The sequence below is a fragment of the Tripterygium wilfordii genome, chromosome 3 (assembly GCF_013401445.1).
Source record: "Tripterygium wilfordii isolate XIE 37 chromosome 3, ASM1340144v1, whole genome shotgun sequence".
In the NCBI taxonomy this organism is placed as follows: Eukaryota; Viridiplantae; Streptophyta; class Magnoliopsida; order Celastrales; family Celastraceae; genus Tripterygium; species Tripterygium wilfordii.
The window spans coordinates 13,021,899-13,041,130 of NC_052234.1; the positions used below are offsets into that span (position 1 = coordinate 13,021,899).

The window sequence follows — 19,232 nt, forward strand, 5'->3', positions numbered from 1 at the left end:
GGTACGTACCTGCAGTCATGCATTCATGAGAACTACAATAAAGCTGCATTTTTTTCCAAATAATAACATATATTAATTAATATGGTACTGTTTGTTTAATTATTTTTTTTGTCATTTTCGTTAATTCAATTTTCTGGGGCCGTCGGGCATGTGCGACCTGCACTACTTGTTTTGGCTTTAGTTAATTATTTTATTTTATTTTTAAAGGCCCACAGGTCACACACACGCTAAGCCATGTCCGAGCGGCATGAAGGCCACCACTACGGATGGAAAATTACCCAAATCCCAAACCTCCTGATGAGAATAGAATCCTGGACCTCAAGGTCCTGGGCAGACAACCTGACCAACCAGGCTATCTCCTATTCTCGGCTTTAGTTAATTAGACTGATACTGTTTTCAGTTTGTTTTTTTTTTTCCCTTTCCATTTGCACAATTGCACCCATGCACATTTAAATATATATCTATCTTCGCAATCTATATAAAATATCAAGTATTATTATCTTCAGACAGGAATCCATGAAGATATTTAGTATTAATATTGCCAGTATATAATTAATCAAATAATTTTATTTATTTTTAAAATGGAGCATAATTTTCTACATATTAAATAGCTACAAGAAATGGACACGAGTTCAACATAACAGATACGCGAACTGCAGAATGTCTGGTCCCAATCGAAATGCTGCCGTTTTTGGAATAAATTAAGGGAGGAAACTTCGCGGAAGCTGCAGACTGGGGCATACAAATTATGCAATCATCTACAAAAATGATTTATTTGGCAAGTTATTTGACAATAAGTGGCTAAGAAACTAGAGACGTCGATTTTCGATAGACACTAGTAACTAGACAGAGTATGGCCACAATATATACAAAACTAAAATGACGAAAACAATGATAAAAGGGGCAAATGGTTGCAGCAAGTATTTGTCAGATTGTTCAATAATATCATCTCAAAGTCGGTCCGAAATGACACCAAAGTGTTTGTACGTGTAATAGGAAGTTTCGCCGAAAGTTCCTAGGATTCATAACACATGTATGCAATCGTGGCACCATCTGGTACGTGAATTGTTTGCTTCAAGGATGTGGACTAGAATCAAATGGGGGGCTCCAGTATTGGAGTATCATGGTAAGTGAGCGAGAGAGCGCTATTACTTGCGGTTTTTTACGAGACTGGACGGGTTTTTCGTATATATATATTGGTGGAGAAAACCACAACAAATACTACTATTTTCTTGCATGATCCTGGGTCCTATGCATGTGTATGTGCATGTGACATTAAAATGTAAGGCAAAGCTTGCTTGTTTTCTCAATGTTAAATTTTGGAGTGCAAAAAGGGGCTTTTAATAATTATGAGAAAAAAGAAAGAAGAGAGGGTACTTTTAAAAAAGATAAGCCACACTGATATGCTTTAAATTAAACATCAAATGAGAAACTTCCATTAAATCATAACAATAACACTTTTTTTTTTTTTTTGGGTAACCGAACAATCCAACAACATGCAGTCGTAAATCTCGGACCGTCAAAAGGCTTAGAACAACTTGTACTATGTTGGTGACAGGTAAGACTGAGAGTCTAGGATGAACCCATGCGGATAGGGAGTTGGAAGTGAGACAAATCTATGGAACTAGGATTCTACAAGGAAATACCTCAGCTGATTGGTTAGAACTTTCAACTTTCAGATACCATATATCCCAAGTTCGGAGAGATAACCAACTAGACTATCGCTAAATAGTTAAAGCAAGAGTGACACATTGACACTACAATGGAGGCCAGTAGTGTAAGTCCTCGTTGCAACCCCTATAAATGTATGAATAAAATAAATAAATCTACTTATACCAGAATGCAAAAGGTACTGTGGGGCGATAAGGAAGAGATGTATATTATATATATGTGTGTTTGCTTATGAAGATTTCAAAATCTTATCTACCCGCAGAGGAAATGAGGGAAGAAGAATCAGAACAACTTCAACAACAATCTACTCATGGCGAAAGTTTTGAAGTTACATGACATAACTGGTAATTTGTGCTATCAAACCAAATTTATAGGCCCTTTGCACTCTTGAAGAACAGTAAAAGATGACAGGAAACTTCTTTCTACCTTCCCTAAAGTGTCTTTTTGTTCATTAAGAAAGTTTTACCATATATATAAACACTAACCTTTAAAACACTTATTGGCCTCTTATAATTTATGTTGGTTTTAATTTGCCACGCCAGAGAGTATTCATGCATGAAACGGTGCCGTATGAAGACTTTGCCTTGTCAGTTTGACCATATTTGTCATCCCACGAATATATAAAACCAGTAATAAATTTAATTAACTCCCATAACTGTCTTTGTTAATGTGCTTAAAATAGGAGAAGTTTCTGGGAAGTTTCCTGTGATGGTTCATGGTACGGTGATTTGTACTTGCAAATCGTTGTACGGTTGTACCTAAAAACTGTTAATTAACCATTCGCTCTCGTTTACGTGACGTGATCAAATATATATGCAGAGAGAAACAATCAATGTTTGATACGGCAGGAAAATTATATAATCTGGATGAAAAGACATGCGTTACCTATCAGTTTTTGGATTTCTTGTTCAAGAAAACAAACATAAATATTGATTATTATTTATTAGTCACTTTGTAAATTAAATCTAGCTTTAGCTTTTACATTAAAAACATTTGTTTGTTAGTGATTAAACCAAAACTCGTGTCTTTTTTTTTTATTATTGAATACAGGGGAGGGGAGGATTGAACTTCATACTTATATGAGATATCATACCCTGTCATATCAACTATTGAACTAGTCGTGTTCTCTCAAAACTCGTTGTCATCCCTAAGACAAACAAAATCATGCATGTAATATGCAATATTGCCAGAAAAAAAAAATGAAAGTGTTGGCCACCTGACACTGCCAACCTCTAAACTAAATAATTAAAATTACGAAATTTCCTGGAAGGTGCCTAGATATCTCTGAGACTCTGATTACCAACCTCCATCACTCACTTAGTCACTTGCCATAGATAGTATCGCGTTTCTTCTGTTATATATATCACTATGTGCCTCACACTCTCACATCTCACAAACAGAGAAATAGAGAGAGAATAAAAAAGAGTCATCTCCCTTGCTCTTGCTAGCTAGCTAGAATTTATTCTTTTCAATCATTTCTTTGATTTTGTGCGTCAACACAGTAGAAACCAAAAGATATGGCTTCACAGGATCACCAAGCGTGGCTACTGGAGCAAGGCAACATCAAGGCCTTGAGTCGAGAACATCGACATGGTCATGGACGAACTGCGCACAACATGTCTTCGTCTTCTTTGCGCAAAAAGTCTGACCTTAGAATTGTGTCAAAGATTCAGCCTGGTGTTGTCAAATCAGTTTTGACCAATTTTCAAGAGGTCTTTTTGGGAACCAAACTTTCTGTTCTTTTCCCTGCTGTGATTCTTGCCATTATTGCCCAAGTCTATAATTTTGGCAGAGTAAGTGATTTAATTTTCACCTTTTTTTGTTCTTTTTTAGAGAACACACATTCATTAATGGCCGATTTTGGGATTATCTTTTGACTTGTTTTGGTGCAATCCGCAGCCATGGGTTTTCGCTTTGAGCTTGCTTGGTCTTACTCCACTGGCAGAACGTGTCAGCTTCTTGACTGAGTGAGTATATGAGTATAGAATCGTCTTCAGTCTTTTCATAATTAATTAATTTGTTAATAATTTTTTATTTTCATTACTTAATTAAAACGCTCATTAATTATTTATTTCATTTTTTTTTTCTATTTCTTCTACGTGCAGACAAATTGCTTACTTCACTGGTCCAACAGGTAGCACTTGTTATGATCAATTATTTATTCTTCCTTTTCAGTTATTAAATATTGTAATATTACACACCCGAGCTACTACCCTTCATGTGCATACAACATAACCGAGATAACCGGGATACCAACGGTTAACATCCCTGTCATAATTGTTTATTTAAAGTAATGCAATGACAAATCTCTTAAAAAAGGCATTTCTCTTATGGGACCATTAATTTATTTTTTTTGAAGTTAATTAATATGTCATGGTTTTGTCTGATTAATTTGCAGTGGGAGGGCTTTTGAATGCAACATGCGGCAATGCGACCGAGCTGATCATAGCGATATTCGCATTAAACCAAAACAAAGTAGCTCTTGTGAAGTACTCTCTCTTAGGTTCTATACTCTCAAACCTCCTTTTGGTTCTTGGGAGCTCACTCTTTTGTGGTGGGATTGCCAATATTAGACAGGAACAAAAATATGACAGAGTAAGTTAATTTTATGTTTTCTCAAGTACCCAATAACATCTAGTGGTTGAATTTCATTCTATCTAGTCAGAATCTGACTTTTTGTGTCATTGACAGCGACAAGCCGATGTGAACTCGATGCTTCTGCTACTGGGATTGTTGTGCCATATGCTGCCATTGATGTTCAGATACGCAGCGGCTTCGACTGCTCTTTCAGCTGTTCCGACGCTTAATTTGTCAAGAGCGAGTAGCTTTGTGATGCTAATTGCATATACTGGATACATAGTCTTCCAACTATTCACACACAGACAGTTATTTGAGGCAGAAGAGGATTCTGAGGACGGCGATGATGTGAGTTCAGAAGAAACGGCGGCGATCGGACTGTGGAGCGGAATTGCTTGGCTGGTTGGGATGACTGCTGTTATAGCTTTGTTGTCAGAATATGTTGTGGGCACAATTGAGGTATATTAATATAGTCAACATCCAATACATGAAAAAGCATATATAATTGTGTGCTTAATAGTTGTTTTCTTCTGATATCAGGCTGCTTCAGAATCTTGGGGAATTTCAGTGAGCTTCATTAGCATTATCTTGCTACCCATTGTTGGAAATGCAGCTGAACATGCAGGAGCAATTATTTTCGCTTTCAAGAACAAGTTGGTAAGGAATAATCTATACATATACATATATATATATTTGACCTGATATCAGGAAGATTGCTAAGAATACTTTCTTTTGGGTATAAATGCAGGATATAACTCTAGGTGTTGCTTTGGGGTCTGCAACTCAAATTTCGATGTTCGCGGTAAGGCTTTGTAACAAAAACAAAAGCTACACACATTGAATTTGAAAGCTTTATATTGAATTCGGGTTTGGAAATGTGACTCTGCAGGTTCCCTTCTGTGTTATCATGGCTTGGATTATGGGCATCGAAATGGATCTTAATTTCAACCTTCTTGAGACAGGCTCTCTTGCCGTCGCAATAATTGTCACAGCTTTCAGTTTACAAGTAAGACTACTACAGCACTACTACATATGAAAGCCAGAATGTAACTATTTGATTTATTTTCTGCATATGAACTTAATATTTGCTGAAAATGGACAGGATGGGACTTCTCATTACATGAAAGGATTGGTTATGTTGTTGTGCTACATTGTAATTGGAGCATGCTTTTGGGTAACCAACATCCCCCTCAGTAAGCACTTATCACACTAGCTAACTCCTCTGAGATTTTCTTTCTTTCCCCTTCACGATATTGACTTCAGTTTTCTTGACAAATTATATAGAGCAGGGGAATGTCGTTAACTTGGGACTTCAATCTTCAACCGGAGCAGTCTTAGGAGCTTAATGGAATTGCAGGATCCACGTGGCCATTTTTGGTCGATCCGCGAATGGTATCCCTGCTTGAAACTTGAACAGATATTGGAAACTGCACTGCCTTTTGTATTCTTTCATTTCATTTGGTCGCCGATCACCTGAGACTGAGGAAAGCCAACATCTGCATTTCTTAATTTATTGTTCACAGAAGTTTGTAAATTTCCAGATGATTACATGGTTTTGACGGAATTACAATTGGAGATGGAAGACAAACTGCAGGATATTTAGTAAACAGGTTTTCCAGAATGTTGTGTGGTTTTTTCCTTCTCGGTTGGTTTTCTGGGTTGGGGTATGGTTGCTTGTAGTGCCAATGGAGTGGACGTTTCATTACTGTATGTAGCACAGTCGAAATACAATAAATGGGAATTCTTGTTGTGTTGAATTGAGTAATATGTTGTACTGCTTTTATTTATTATTTATTGTCCCTTTACAAAAGTAGAGCAAAGCCCAAAAGCACGAAGTAGACTCCATCCGGCCCATTAATTGCAAGCGGTCCATTTAACAGCAAGCTTCGAGCTTCATCAATCATTTCATTCGACAGACCAATCTGCTACCACTTTGGGCCGTCGAAGAGCATTAGCGATAATCATTTGGGCTAAAGTAACTGGACCGAAGCCTCGGGCCTTAAACTTTAATGGAGCCTCACATTTCGACTATAAATACGAGGGCCCAAACGAATTCCCCTTCAATTTTGAAAACATCCGCAGCCCCCGCGATCCAAAACTTATTTGTTATATCCCCGCTTGTTTGGTCTAGTGGTTTGAGGACTAATGAGATACTCGTCCACCCCAGATTTTAGTCGAAACATTCGGATTAATGTGTCGTGGACGTTCGGATAGGTGTGGGTTAGCGGTCTTGGGCCTCTAGGATGGGCAAATGACTTGCCCAGAGATTTGGCGGGGGTAGTTGAACCCTTCCCTTAAGGTTTATAATGTAGGGCTCGGCCAAAAGGATGGGGTGTTGTGATTGTTCTAGTGGTTATAAAAAAAAAAAATTATTTGTTATGTTTTGTCCTAGTCTTTAGGGAGTAGTGGGTTCTGTTAGTCAAGGCTGGTAGTGCTTTCTAGGGCTTTCCTATTTACTTGCTTTTAGGCATTTTGGTGGAAGTAGGGATGGCAATGGGTCGGGTACCCATCCATTTATAAAATACCAAAACCGTTTCCATTTAATATATTCTATACCAAAACCGTTCCAAAACCATTTAAAAAACCATTTAAATTTCCAAAACCGGAACCGTTCCATAACCGTTTATTATCGGGTACCCGTTTACCGTTTAACTTTTAATTTTTTTATTTTTTTATTTGAAGATTATATTAATATAAATTAATATTGAGTATGATTTATATTAATTATGATTTTATAATTCAAATTAGTCTAATTTATAGTTTTATTAGTATGCTTCTATAAATATATACGTTTTAATATGCTTTATCATGTTATAATTTAATATCCTAGTAGTATATCTTTATAGATGATTTATAATATTATTGCTATAATGAATCTTTTTATTAAACAGTTCGGGTACCCGAAACCCGACACCAAAAACCAAACCCGACCCTAAACCATGACGGGTTTGAAAACAAAAACCAAAACCGTTTCCAAAACCTATAGGATCGGTTTTCGGGTTTTAAACGGACCGGGTATCATGTGGATAATGTTCGGATCGGTTTTTTTTGCCATTCCTAGGTGGAAGCTCTATACATTACATGTAAGTTGTAAGTTCTCTATCTGTGACTGCAATAAAAAGTTCAGTTTAGTTTTTGTTCCAGCAAACACTCTGTCTTCTTCTATATTTTTCTCACACTCTTTGCCCCTCTCCCTAACATTCTCAATTTGTCTAAATCAAAACCAATCATGATAGAAGAGAGAGCTGTGTTAACGTTTCGGCAAATTCCAGGCCTCGAAATGTCTCACCGCGGTCTCATTACCGGAACTGATGACCATGAGCCTCCATGGAGAGGAACGGCGCGGCTCAGTTTTTGCAGCAGTGATAGTAGCGTTAGCGTCGGTAAATTTTCGTGCATTTCAATGGCACAGAAGAGAAATACTAGCGAGTTTGCGCCGAGTCAGGCTCAGCTCATGAAGCATCCGTTGGCTGCACTCGCGTACGTACCAAGAGACGTCGCCATCTTCCTTGCCAGAGCCATTGCTGAAGCCGCCGTAAAGACCGTCATGGCTCCTCTTGACCTCATCAAGATTCTTAGGCAGGTATATTTTTAGTTATGTAATGCGAATTTGTGTTCGGAGTCCTTTGCTATGAATCGATGTAATTCTTTTCTGGTTTGGAATTTTTGAGTTCTTCGCTACTTGTTCTGATACCAGCTAATTGCGTGGAGCTGAATAATACCTAGCTGTCCAGATCGTTGTCATAGTAGTCCTTGATTCTTCTTTGTGAGCTTTGGGTGTGTATTTTCTAAGAGGGATATATGATGTGGTAGGGGTACAATTTGAGACTCCAGATCTGTGTGCACCTAGCTGAAGGGAATTCTGAATCATTTTCTTAGATTGCAATATACATTGCTGTTTCAATTGGAGCTTTGTTCAGTGATGCGACTTGTTTGCAGACTCACGGAGTTAGGGTTGGGCAGCAAGAAAGTGCAAAGGCGGCGATTGGCTTCGTTGAGGTATGTCATTTTTTCTGCCTGAGCTTTATTTTCCCTCTTGCTTCACATGGCCTGATTCTATTTCTATCCATGTATATTGAATAAAATTTGAAAATCAAGGTTGCAGGATGGATGATTCAGTTTGTTGAATGCTTTGGCTTTTGACATGAAACCTCTCAAGGTTTGAGCGCATAAGAATCAGATATCTATTCGACATATCTGTCCTTCTCCCAGCCCCCAAGCATAAGATAATGGAAGGAATTACCTTGCGTAAGACCAAAAAGAAAAAGATAAAGCATCTCTTGTAAATTTGCAAGTAATTAGAAGGTGTGGCGAAGACAAACGCAATTATGGAATTTGGAATTGAGGGTGCATCTCCTCCGCCTTCAGAAAATTCAAAACCAGATTCTTGCCTCCACTGCGTCGTTTGGACTTTTGAGAGGATAGATGAGCCAAAATTTACCCAAGTTTAGTTAAAGTTCACGCTTCATCTTTGTTTCATTAATTCCTGACTCCTCAATGAAGTCATGGTATTAAGTATGAAATCATGTATGCAGGTAATCATTGAATGTGATGGATTTATTGGTTTGTACCCGGGTGTTTTGCCTTACGCATTAAAAAGTAAAAACCCTACCAAACAGCAGGTTTGCTTCCACTAATGCCTTGTCCAGGTTTTTGAATTTTGCCATATCTAACATGATGGCCGGTTGTTATCTGCAGTAGTTATGGAATCTGGTCTTGTCTTTTGGTGCATCTGTCCACTTGGGGATTGAAGTAGACTAGGGTTTTGATGCACTGTAAAGAATAATAAGTCCTGTTTATATATTGCTGCACATGCAAACCTTTCATTGTTTTTTTGTACTGAGTCTGATATTGTTCTTCACATTAGTTCAAATTATGTGCTAATCCTGAGTTATTTCAATTTAAAATAATTCTGTCTATGCAGAATTTCTGAGGACCTTCAGCCCCTACCAGTTTTAAGCGTAGGACGATGGATGTCATTTGATCGTGGGAGATGTTGACTTTCTTGATATTGTTTTTACTTTTGTTGCCTGATAAATCCCCTTTTCCCTTTTTGTTTCCTGCAGCATTAAGGATACTACCATGGACATTGTTATGCGTCTAATTGCTGCGAGTGAAAAGGAGTTTCAGAAAATTGTTGACATTGTTATGAGCTTTCGACTTCGCAATCCAATCCCAGGGATATGAGTCTCACTACCAAGGTGGGTCGAAACCAGAGCTCCTGCTTGCTATGAGTTGTTTGTGCAAGGGAAATCCTGAAGCTCTCTTGGTCTACAATGGGTTCAAAGTTGCAGAATACATTTCGTTTGCTCTACTTGCCAAAAAGCTTGCTTTGAACATTGTCATCGTTCTAGAGCAAGAGGAATAGCTCAATTTGGTCATTGAAATAAGCAAGAAAACTCTCTGTTTTTTAGGTTGTATCTGTTGTGCATGGGATGCACATGGCTAAACTTGAAAAAAGTTAAAATTAGGGTGTACTCATAAATATTATGTTTTTAGTTGGGTTTTATTTAAAATGAGGTGTGTTTAGTTAAATAAGAGGTGTAAATAGTTTTAATAATGCTTTTTCACCTGAAAAACTCTCTGTTTTTTAGATCGTATTTGTTGTGCACGGGATACACATGGCTAAACTTGAAAAAAGTTAAAATTAGGGTGTACTCATAAATATTATGTTTTTAGTTGAGGTTTATTTAAAATGAGGTGTGTTTAATTAAGTAAGGGTGTAAATATTCCTCATCAATGCTTTTTCACCTGGGATTTTTTCTGACGGACGCATAACATGTTACATCTATGATAGGATAGGATTTTTTGTCTCTTGCCCAAATGTGTGGTTAAAGCTGGGCTTTTGGGCCTCACTAGTGGGCTCCATTTATTCACCAATCGCAACACGTCGCGCTAAACGCGCCGCCGGTCGAAATTAACAACGATCCATTGGGCCCGCATGCGACTGTTGGGTCACATCTTGCAGGCTCAGTTGCTCACCAAGCGTCGGTGGTTCCCTCTCCGTTATAAAGACGGAAATGGCCCTGTCATTACATCACCCGCAGAGGCATGCAATAACTTTAACTCACACCCCAATATAATTCCGCCACGTAAAACTTTTAATCAAATAATAATAATCACCACTGAGACTCAATTTTGGCCCGTGATTAAACTTGGATCACTGCCATGTAAGGTAAGAGAAACAATGGGAAACGATCAGTTGATCAATTTCGAGGTAAGGTTATGGAGAGATAAGAGATTAGTAATTGCAGAGGCAGTGGAGTTCGGTGATCTTCTCTTCTCATTGTTTAGCATAAACTACTCAACCGAGGAGAGAGATAAACTGTTACGTGTGTTCCAAGCGAAGAGTGAGGAATAGTAGCTAAGCAGCCTAAACCCACACCCTTGGCTATCTTCACTTTTACAGAGAGGTCTCTGTTAAGCTTCCAGGAGGAGTCGCGGATTTGGGTTTCTTGTGAGATTCGTTCTTTTGTGATGAATTTGTTTGCTGAAACTAGCAAGATTTGTTGTTGTTTGTGAGAGGTGACTTATGGAGGCTTCTTCTTGAAAGAGAGGGAATTATTGTCGGTGGTGACAGAGAGAAAAAATGCGCAAATCTTTCAAGGATTCTCTCAAAGCTCTCGAAGCTGATATTCAGTTTGCTAATACCTTGTAATTTACTCTCTTTCTTTTCGAATTTGATAAATTAACTGATACTGGGTATTTTCCCCTTTCAATAAATTCCTGGATTTTGTTTTATTTTTACTGATCTCCTTTTTTAGCTCACGAATCAACTTCTCAAATATATTTTGCTGTTTTACACCTTTTGATGTTCTCTGTTAGTCTTTTCGACAACTGTATTTGGTTCGATCAATCTTTCTGATTATTGTATTCTCGTTCGTTCTATACTGTCTTGTGCTGATTATAATTGGGTCTTTGTCGTTTGTGAGCATGTGGCATATGTAAACATTAATGGTTAGAACTGAAATCTGATGTTATTGTGACGATGAAATTGATATGAATGATGGGGTATGACTATATGCGATATGCTTTTTCCTGGATTGGGTTATGATTCTTTCTGGTCTATGTTTGCGGTAATCTTGTGACAGGCTTTTTTGGTTTTGTGGTGTGATTAGTGCTAGCTTTACTAACTTAATCTGGAGGAATACCAACTCTATAATTTGAGTTTGAGACTCAAGGTAATGTTTGATTCCAGTATCGGGTTTACCGTAGAATTGATTGAGGGTAATGCATTGATAAATTGATAATGACACCCTGAATCTGGGTTTCATTGCTCCAATAGTCACATCTTTGGCGGCTATGACACAAAATTTTGTTAGGGAAAAGATGTATATATGACTGAATAATCAGTAAACCTGGTGCCTACTTAATGCAGCTTATTTCTTATTTGAAGTTTTCAATATTTGTTGTATGCATGCCTTGGAGCGCCATTCTGATAATGTAGAAATTATTTAACATGATAGGCTTCCCAGTGGCTTTTTGTTCCTCTTCTAGCTGATGTGGGTTTTTTTTTTTCCTCCCTTCTAGAGCCCGTTGTGCAGTTATCAACATTTTTGTAGCTCTATTTTAGCACATCAGGAGTTGGATCCTTTACTACGTGATTGAGGACTTTTGACTGTTATGGAACGTGCTGTACTGCCGTCGCCTCTTATATTGAGCTTGCAACTTAAGGTTTTAAATTTTTTTTGCACTATACAGGGCATCGGATTATCATGGGGAATTTGATGGCGCCTGTCTTCAAATGAGACTGTCCTATAGCCCAGCCGCTCAATTTTTTCTCTTTATTGTTCAGTGGACTGATTGTCACCTTGCTGGTGCCTTAGGATTACTTAGGATCCTAATATACAAGGTGATTCTCATTGTCTGCTGCAATGGATGCAATGATGTTGTAGTTGTCATCAGTCAGTCATTGATTGCTTCACTGATTCACTCCACTCTGCTAACATATGAAGCAATAACTAAGAAATATTATCTTCTTGCTATGAAGGCAAGACTATGATAATCTGTTGCAGGCATATGTTGATGGGAAGACAACCATGTCCGTTCTTGAAAGGAAAGCTAGTATAAGAGAGTTCTATGGTGAGTGGGTTCTTTTGGAGTTGTCTTTCAAGTCCAGGAGAAATTTGATTAGTTATTAGTTCCTTGGGTTGATACTTTTCTATTTTCCATTGTTGTCATGGTAAGTTCCCTGGCTACTTTGGAGATGTTTTTGACATTAAGTAGTTCAATTACCTCTGTTGGTTGCGTGTGACAGGAGTAATATTTCCCTCTTTATTGCAACTTCAAGGCGGTTTAACTGACGTAGAAGACAGGAAACAGAGAGAAATTTGTGCCGAGTACAAGAAAAGACATGAGGTGGACAAAGGAAAGCTGTCTGAGATTGAGTTAGAAAGGGAAGAAGAGTGCGGCATCTGTATGGAGATTGACAGCAAGGTTGTATTGCCCAAATGCAATCATGCAATGTGTATGAAGTGCTATCAAACGTGGTAAGCTGAGTATTTCATAGTTTATGCACTTACTTTTTTATTATCTCTTGAATTTTTTTTTCTCACATGTTTCAAGGAGAGTGGTGAATAACTGTCTTATAATCTTCAAATGGGAACATAGTAAGCATCATTAAAACATTGACGTTGTCCCAACTAACTCATTGTGAAGAAAAGAAAATCATTTACCTTGTTGCCTGTGAAAGGAAATTCACTCAAACTATACATCTGATGCAAAATGACTAGCAAATTATAGTAGCCATGTTTCTCCAGCATTTTCAGTATGGCTTTTCAATACGGTTTTGAGTTCAATATATCGTGTGAAACTTTTGCGACTTCCTTCTAAATTGAATTTCACACAAATTGTCGGTGTTTTGAAGAATGCCTATCCTGTGAGTTAGAGATCATTCATTTCATATCTACGATTGCTGTCACTATAGTCTATAGATTGTAAAGATGTGTTATTGTGTTGTCTCATTGTTTTTTGGTTTGTCTGCACTGACTGGTTCTTATGCTTATTATATATTGTTCATATCCTTAGGTTCGCAAGGTCACAATCATGTCCATTCTGTCGGGATAGTCTGAAAAGAGTGAATTCAGGTGACCTTTGGATCTACCCTGGCAAGAACGAAGTGGTTGATTTATCTGCAATCACCAGGGAAAACTTGAAGAGGCTGCTTATGTACATTAATAAGTTGCCTCTCATTGTCCCGGATTCTATGATTGTCTCTTATGATCCCCGTTACGAGTGATACTTCTTTATATCTGTACATAAATCCGCTTCAATGTATACAATTTTTGTATATATTGATCTTGTGACAAGCATTTATGTCTCGAATCATATGTTTATTCTTTTCTACCGCATCCTTGCCTCCTTGGTGAAATTTATTCATCACAACCTTCCATGTTGAAGAACGCGGTAGCTCTGCCAGTTTAGCAATCTTTTTGATTAGAATAATACTTGGGATCCCTAAAAAATTACCCCCAAAATACCTTCATTTAATGTGGAATGTTGGATATAAAGTGGGTTCTACATGTGTGTTTTTAATTAATGATTATTTTAATATCACATAGATTTGGGGGACTTTTGGGATCAAATTTTGAGGGTCTCTAGTATTGTCCTTTTGATTAATTGGGCATTTTTGCTTTAGAACTTGGGATCTCTATCGCTCCTCTGCAAGGAATAGGATAAATAACTGGCTAATGACATGGGTCTAACGAAAAAGCCTAAATGAATAGGCTTGAGTAATGGACCAATTTCTGGGCTTGGTCATGAAATGGGTTGAAAAGGCCTAACTAATTAGATATGCAATCATCCCCCGTATTTAGGGTCAGTTGAAAATATATCCCCTATGGTCTTAAAAACATTCAAAGACACCCCTGGATATGAGCATTTACACCCTTTTAATGAACACACTTTTTATATTTTTTCTGACAAGGTAATAATATTATACGATTTTGACACAGATTTTTTGTTAGCCAAGCCAACAAACACAACCACACAAAAAAATCACACTTGTGTCAGCCTCACCCGTGTGGGGCAAATTCTACAACCCCACCGGATAAGGCAAGGATAAGGCATATTCTTTACCATTCGTCAGATGGATACGCTCCCTCAATCCAACGACACAGAATTGCTACCGTGGATAACCCACCAAGCCTTAATAAAAAAATCGCTTGCATCTCCCTCTCAGCACCATCCACACCCCATCATTCTCGAAAGCACCACACCAAGCACACGTTAGCATCCAGTCATGGCCGCAACAACGGCAGCTGCCGCTACATCTTCCCTCGTTGGAACACGCCTTCCGGACGTGCATTCCAAATCGGGTCGGGTTGTGGCAAGGTTCGGATTCGGGAAAAAGAAGTCTGCACCTAAGAAAAAAACTGCTAAGCCCACCACGGACCGTCCCCTGTGGTTCCCGGGAGCGAAGGCTCCCGAGTACCTTGACGGGACCCTGGTGGGTGATTACGGATTCGACCCATTCGGGCTGGGCAAACCCGTTGAGTACTTGCAGTTCGACATCGACTCGCTGGACCAGAACTTGTCCAAGAACTTGGCGGGTGATGTCATCGGGACCCGGACAGAGGACGCAGATGTGAAGTCGACTACGCTTCAGCCTTACAGCGAGGTTTTTGGGTTGCAGAGGTTTAGGGAATGCGAGCTGATTCATGGAAGATGGGCCATGTTGGCTACTCTTGGCGCTCTTGCTGTAGAATCGCTAACCGGCGTCACATGGCAAGACGCTGGAAAGGTAATTGCTATTTCAAATGACTTCATGCACTTGTAGTTCACGCTAATTTGTTTATCTATTGTAAATACGGATCTTCTGTTTGCAATATATGGCAAGAATTCCAATAAAATCTGCAAGTTTAGGCAAGAATTTATCGAATGTTCTGTTTACATTTTTCAGGTGGAACTGGTGGAAGGGTCCTCCTACTTGGGCCAGCCACTCCCATTTTCCATAACCGCATTGATCTGGATTGAGGTTTTGGTGATTGGGTACATTGAGTTCCAAAGGAACGCAGAGCTGGACCCGGAAAAGAGGCTGTACCCAGGAGGCCCATTCTTCGACCCACTGGGTTTGGCTGCTGACCCAGAGAAGAAGGTGACTCTTCAGACGGCTGAGATCAAGCACGCCCGCCTTGCAATGGTTGGTTTCCTGGGCTTTGCGGTCCAAGCTGCTGTTACTGGTAAAGGCCCACTCAACAACTGGGCTACCCACTTGAGTGACCCTCTACACACAACCATTATTGACAACTTGAGCTCCTAAGTTTCTTTCATTACCGAAAGAAATTGTTGGGCTGTAACTGTATTTCAGTATTTGTACTATCCTTGTAAAAACTTATAAGCGGGATTATATTGGCTTATGTTTGTCACGTTATGTTTCGATGATCTTAGTAATAGCAAATACCAGTTAGGGTAACATGCAATTAGATCTATATGCAATCATATCCCCTCCTCCAAATAATTTATGAACAAACCCCCCACGGCCATACCCAAATAATTGTCGAGAAAAAAGTGAAATATTATTATTGGATTGTGATCCAGGTTTCTTTTGGTAATGGCTTTTAGGGAGTTGCAAATGAATCACTTTAGTGATAATGTAGTGTTGAATTTCTTTAGTCAAACGGTATGAATTCGGAATGTTTTGAGTTCAATAATTTCTATGGGTCAAATTGTACATACTCGTAATGTTCTAAGTTCGATTTTTACTAGGAACCAATACCTTGTGGTAATCTGTTTGAAAAAAGTAGGTGAAGATTGGTTGAAACACATTCGTTTATAACACTTTTGCAACGCTAATATATGAAAATTAGAACTTGTGTTTTTAATTGATGCATATCAATATTAAATGTTATAAATAGAAGAATTAACTAGATAATTGAAAAAACATTTTTAATAGTTTACCTTTTTAGATGGGGTTATTAGTATGCCAAATTTTCAAAAGTTTCATCATACTTTTAATTAAAATCATGATGATTATTTTGAGTATGTTTGGAAAGATTAAAAAAAAAAACATCCAATTTAAGTCGTTGTCAATTGTCGAAGTTTAAATTATTAGGCACCGTTTGGTCATTGATGAGAAATACGCTAGGTATTGTTTAGAAATAAATAAACAGAAAAAACTTGAATAACCATTCTTCACCGCCTCGTTCAACTCACAAGCAAATTCCTATTTTTTGCCAGTACCCAAACTCACCGCCAAAATTTATGAATTTTGATGGTATTAGCTTTTACATACCAGGCCCTTCTTCCTCGCGTCGCGTGGTTTTGAAATTACGCATATAGGCGGTTTCAATTTATGGAGATCTCACCACTGTCAAGACTGAGCTGACCGGTACGTATGCCCTTTTTTTTTGGTCAATTCGTAGTATATTGTTTGTTAATACATGGAATTCCTGTCAGTGATCTTGCTTCCATTAACTTGTTTACGTTAGAATGTAATGTCGACGGGAGTAGTTGATAGTTGTTGTTGTTATTGAATCTGTTTGTTGAAACGCCTGAGAGGGAGCTTGATGCAAAAACCCTTAAACCCTAACCTAATTGGACCAATCCATGGGCCTTCTGTTCTTGCCTGCTGTGTGAGCTCCTTTTGGCCTCACACGGATTTCTGTGGGGAAATTTTTCGTTACAATTTTTCTCCCCTCTTGGTGTAGTCATGTATTGTTATGTTTTTGTTTGTTTGGTTTCTTCTAATGGGTGTGGGTTCATGCTAGAGTGTCTGCCTCCTTTGGCAATGGCAACAAGCCATCTTGAAATACCTGTGCTTATGCTATCGAATGATTATGGAGATTTTTTGCGTTACATAGTTCTATGCCAGTAAAAAATGATTGAAATGTGAGATTATTGTAATTGGAGGAGTAGCTGAAATTTTCATTGTTGATGGTATGCTCTAATAGGTTACTTTTTCAACTACACAAATTTCCAGACGAATTTGGACATGGGAACTCGAAAATTCTTATGGGATGTGGCAAAGAAGTGCTTCACATTTGGGCTCATTACCTTCACCATTTCAGATTATGCCAGTATTGTTCCTGTCCGGGGGCCCTCCATGATCCCCACATTTAATCCTGGAACCAATTCACTAACTGGTAATATATTTAAAAGCAAGTGTTGGACCTCCATTGCAATTAGCCAATTATCATTGTCTTATCATGGTTTGGATGCAGATGACATGGTTCTGGTGGAAAAGTTTTGCCTTACAAATTACAAATTTCACACGGTGATGTGGTAGTTTTCAGGTAAGGTCTCTCCGTTTCTGATTAAAGAAGCATTTGTACTATATTTTGCTCTAATAACCCAGTTTTGGTTCCATTATAAATAATATGTTCCTCAACATTGTTATGGAGCTGAGACAAATGTATGCCAAACCAATTGTAGTGTGCAAGGCATATATAATATTAAAATCGAACTTGCATTAGATAAAATGAAATTTGTTTTCGAAATTGCCATGATAACTGTGAATTCCTCTTACTGATTTTTGTGATGCTGTGTGGTCCGGTTGACAATGCTGATGCTCAGTGTTGACCAGTTAAATTGAATTGGTTTTAGTTGGTTAGAGATTCAGTGTGATTTAGATAGTTCTAGAGTATCAGAATTAGTTGCGATCCGCAACCAGTATCTTTCAAACTCTGAGTTGGCTTTATTCGTTTGGTCAATTTTGATCTCTGCAGTTGGCTCACTTGACCAAGAAGTCATTCTTTTAGTTGTTTTTCATCCTGTAATTGAGTTTCTAACAAGTCATTGACTCTTTGGTTTTATTTTCATTACATAGTGCATGAAACTGAGTACTGAGAATTTGATCAAAGTAAGAATGGGTTAGTGTCTTATTAAGTTATTAATCTTGTGTGTCAATGATATCGAGATTGGTTATCGTTATCATATGTAAAACATTTCAGTTATGATACACATACACACAATCTGTCTCTCCAATCAGTTTACACTTGACAGTGTATGAATAGTTTTGAAGCATGTCATTGATGCAAAACCTTTCGTGTTATAATCTGATGTTACTAAAGTGGAATCCCTCTCCAGCTTCCCAAGTAATTACAAGGAGAAATATATAGAGAGAATTATCGGCTTACCAGGGGATTGGATTGGAGCACCATATTCTTACGATGTAGTCAAGGTTCCTGAAGGACATTGTTTGGTTGAAGGAGACAATCCCGCATTCAGCTTGGATTCAAGATCTTTTAGCCCGGTAAGTTTTCCATGACACCCTATTTGTGCATAGCTTGAACAATGGCAAAGGGAAAACTGTGATGATAATTGTTCCAACAGTCAAAAACATTTCCTTTTTTTACCTAAATGGCTAAACCAAGTGGGCTATTCGTGACAGGTTCCATTGGGTTTAGTTCGGGGGAGGGTCACCCACATTGTATGGCCTCCTCAGAGAGTTGGTGAGGTCAACGGAATAGTTCCTCAAGACAGACTTTCTCCTAATTGAAATTCAAGGAAAGCCCTATTTTTGCATGCTAATAGACTTTTTTTCCCCCTGAGTTTTATGAAACCCAATATTCTTTGATTGGATTTTTTTTCTGCGGTTAAAGGAATTATAAGGACTGCCTGTAAGTGTTTCCACACCCCTTTGCAATTTTAAACTCTTTCCATATTTGTCTTCCTTCACCAATTCATTTTTGACACTGCTATGCAAGACTGTTGCTTGGAGATCATCCGGTTCTGATCTCCATTTGGAATCCATCAAGTGCTTTGAATGGATTCCAAATGAAGGAGATGATGTTGCATCGTAAAGGTATACTTGTTCAGATCTTCCAAACTGTAGGACATGGAGATTCCACAGATGTCAGGAGATAAGCTTTTATCAATGCAATAGTGTGGATGTCAGGAAATAAGCTTTTATCAATGCAATTGTATTTGTGTTTCAACAACTGAGAATTCAGTAGCTTGTTAATTGGCCAAAGGTGTTCTGAATGATTTTGTCACAATCAGATTTAGCGTCTCTTTAAAATCTCTTTTACCTTACACTTTCGGCA

General features: G+C 38.2%; 4 protein-coding genes and 1 pseudogene across 8 annotated transcripts; all 5 read left to right on the top strand.

Moving 5' to 3' along the window:
• The first annotated feature begins 3,055 nt into the window (after positions 1-3,055).
• LOC119986120 (vacuolar cation/proton exchanger 3-like) lies at positions 3,056-6,005 on the top strand. 2 transcript variants are annotated; one of them, XM_038830673.1, is made up of 10 exons: positions 3,056-3,464; positions 3,571-3,638; positions 3,777-3,805; positions 4,070-4,266; positions 4,363-4,707; positions 4,789-4,905; positions 4,997-5,050; positions 5,138-5,254; positions 5,351-5,441; positions 5,533-6,005. In XM_038830673.1, the coding sequence occupies exons 1-10, from the start codon at positions 3,189-3,191 to the stop codon at positions 5,592-5,594; spliced, it is 1,356 nt and encodes a 451-aa protein (XP_038686601.1). In that variant the 5' UTR covers positions 3,056-3,188; the 3' UTR covers positions 5,595-6,005. The 2 variants fall into 2 exon arrangements, with proteins under 2 accessions (XP_038686601.1, XP_038686608.1); XM_038830680.1 differs by having other exon boundaries at positions 5,538-6,005.
• Positions 6,006-7,317: 1,312 nt separating this feature from the next.
• Positions 7,318-9,708, top strand: LOC119986138 (probable envelope ADP,ATP carrier protein, chloroplastic). 4 transcript variants are annotated; one of them, XR_005465207.1, is made up of 3 exons: positions 7,318-7,831; positions 8,188-8,870; positions 9,315-9,708. XR_005465207.1 is itself a non-coding variant. In XM_038830699.1 (3 exons), exons 1-3 carry the CDS (start codon positions 7,478-7,480, stop codon positions 8,389-8,391), a joined length of 459 nt encoding a protein of 152 aa, XP_038686627.1. In that variant the 5' UTR covers positions 7,318-7,477; the 3' UTR covers positions 8,392-9,708. The 4 variants fall into 4 exon arrangements, 3 of the variants coding, with proteins under 3 accessions (XP_038686627.1, XP_038686635.1, XP_038686617.1); XM_038830699.1 differs by having other exon boundaries at positions 8,188-8,247; positions 8,347-9,708; XM_038830707.1 differs by having other exon boundaries at positions 8,062-9,708.
• A 722-nt stretch (positions 9,709-10,430) lies between these two features.
• Positions 10,431-13,598, top strand: LOC119984373 (E3 ubiquitin-protein ligase AIRP2-like). The gene is made up of 5 exons (XM_038828289.1): positions 10,431-10,902; positions 11,950-12,100; positions 12,264-12,330; positions 12,506-12,737; positions 13,276-13,598. The coding sequence occupies exons 1-5, from the start codon at positions 10,838-10,840 to the stop codon at positions 13,484-13,486; spliced, it is 726 nt and encodes a 241-aa protein (XP_038684217.1). The 5' UTR covers positions 10,431-10,837; the 3' UTR covers positions 13,487-13,598.
• An 823-nt stretch (positions 13,599-14,421) lies between these two features.
• On the top strand, positions 14,422-15,663 carry LOC119987606 (chlorophyll a-b binding protein CP29.1, chloroplastic). The gene is made up of 2 exons (XM_038832522.1): positions 14,422-14,989; positions 15,149-15,663. The coding sequence occupies exons 1-2, from the start codon at positions 14,489-14,491 to the stop codon at positions 15,506-15,508; spliced, it is 861 nt and encodes a 286-aa protein (XP_038688450.1). The 5' UTR covers positions 14,422-14,488; the 3' UTR covers positions 15,509-15,663.
• Positions 15,664-16,363: 700 nt separating this feature from the next.
• On the top strand, positions 16,364-18,850 carry LOC119995195 (annotated as a pseudogene).
• Positions 18,851-19,232: the final 382 nt, after the last annotated feature.

What these genes read in the sequence shown, in the direction of transcription:
- LOC119984373 (XM_038828289.1), top strand. Translation starts at nt 10,838, where the DNA reads ATGCGCAAATCTTTCAAGGATTCTCTCAAAGCTCTCGAAGCTGATATT. An exon ending in ATTCAGTTTGCTAATACCTT is followed by an intron (nt 10,903 to 11,949) that starts GTAATTTACTCT and finishes TGCACTATACAG; the next exon opens with GGCATCGGATTATCATGGGG. An exon ending in TTAGGATCCTAATATACAAG is followed by an intron (nt 12,101 to 12,263) that starts GTGATTCTCATT and finishes AATCTGTTGCAG; the next exon opens with GCATATGTTGATGGGAAGAC.
- LOC119986138 (XM_038830689.1), top strand. Translation starts at nt 7,478, where the DNA reads ATGATAGAAGAGAGAGCTGTGTTAACGTTTCGGCAAATTCCAGGCCTC. An exon ending in TCATCAAGATTCTTAGGCAG is followed by an intron (nt 7,832 to 8,187) that starts GTATATTTTTAG and finishes ACTTGTTTGCAG; the next exon opens with ACTCACGGAGTTAGGGTTGG.
- LOC119987606 (XM_038832522.1), top strand. Translation starts at nt 14,489, where the DNA reads ATGGCCGCAACAACGGCAGCTGCCGCTACATCTTCCCTCGTTGGAACA. An exon ending in CATGGCAAGACGCTGGAAAG is followed by an intron (nt 14,990 to 15,148) that starts GTAATTGCTATT and finishes TACATTTTTCAG; the next exon opens with GTGGAACTGGTGGAAGGGTC.
- LOC119986120 (XM_038830673.1), top strand. Translation starts at nt 3,189, where the DNA reads ATGGCTTCACAGGATCACCAAGCGTGGCTACTGGAGCAAGGCAACATC. An exon ending in AGGAACAAAAATATGACAGA is followed by an intron (nt 4,267 to 4,362) that starts GTAAGTTAATTT and finishes TGTCATTGACAG; the next exon opens with CGACAAGCCGATGTGAACTC. An exon ending in TCGCTTTCAAGAACAAGTTG is followed by an intron (nt 4,906 to 4,996) that starts GTAAGGAATAAT and finishes GTATAAATGCAG; the next exon opens with GATATAACTCTAGGTGTTGC.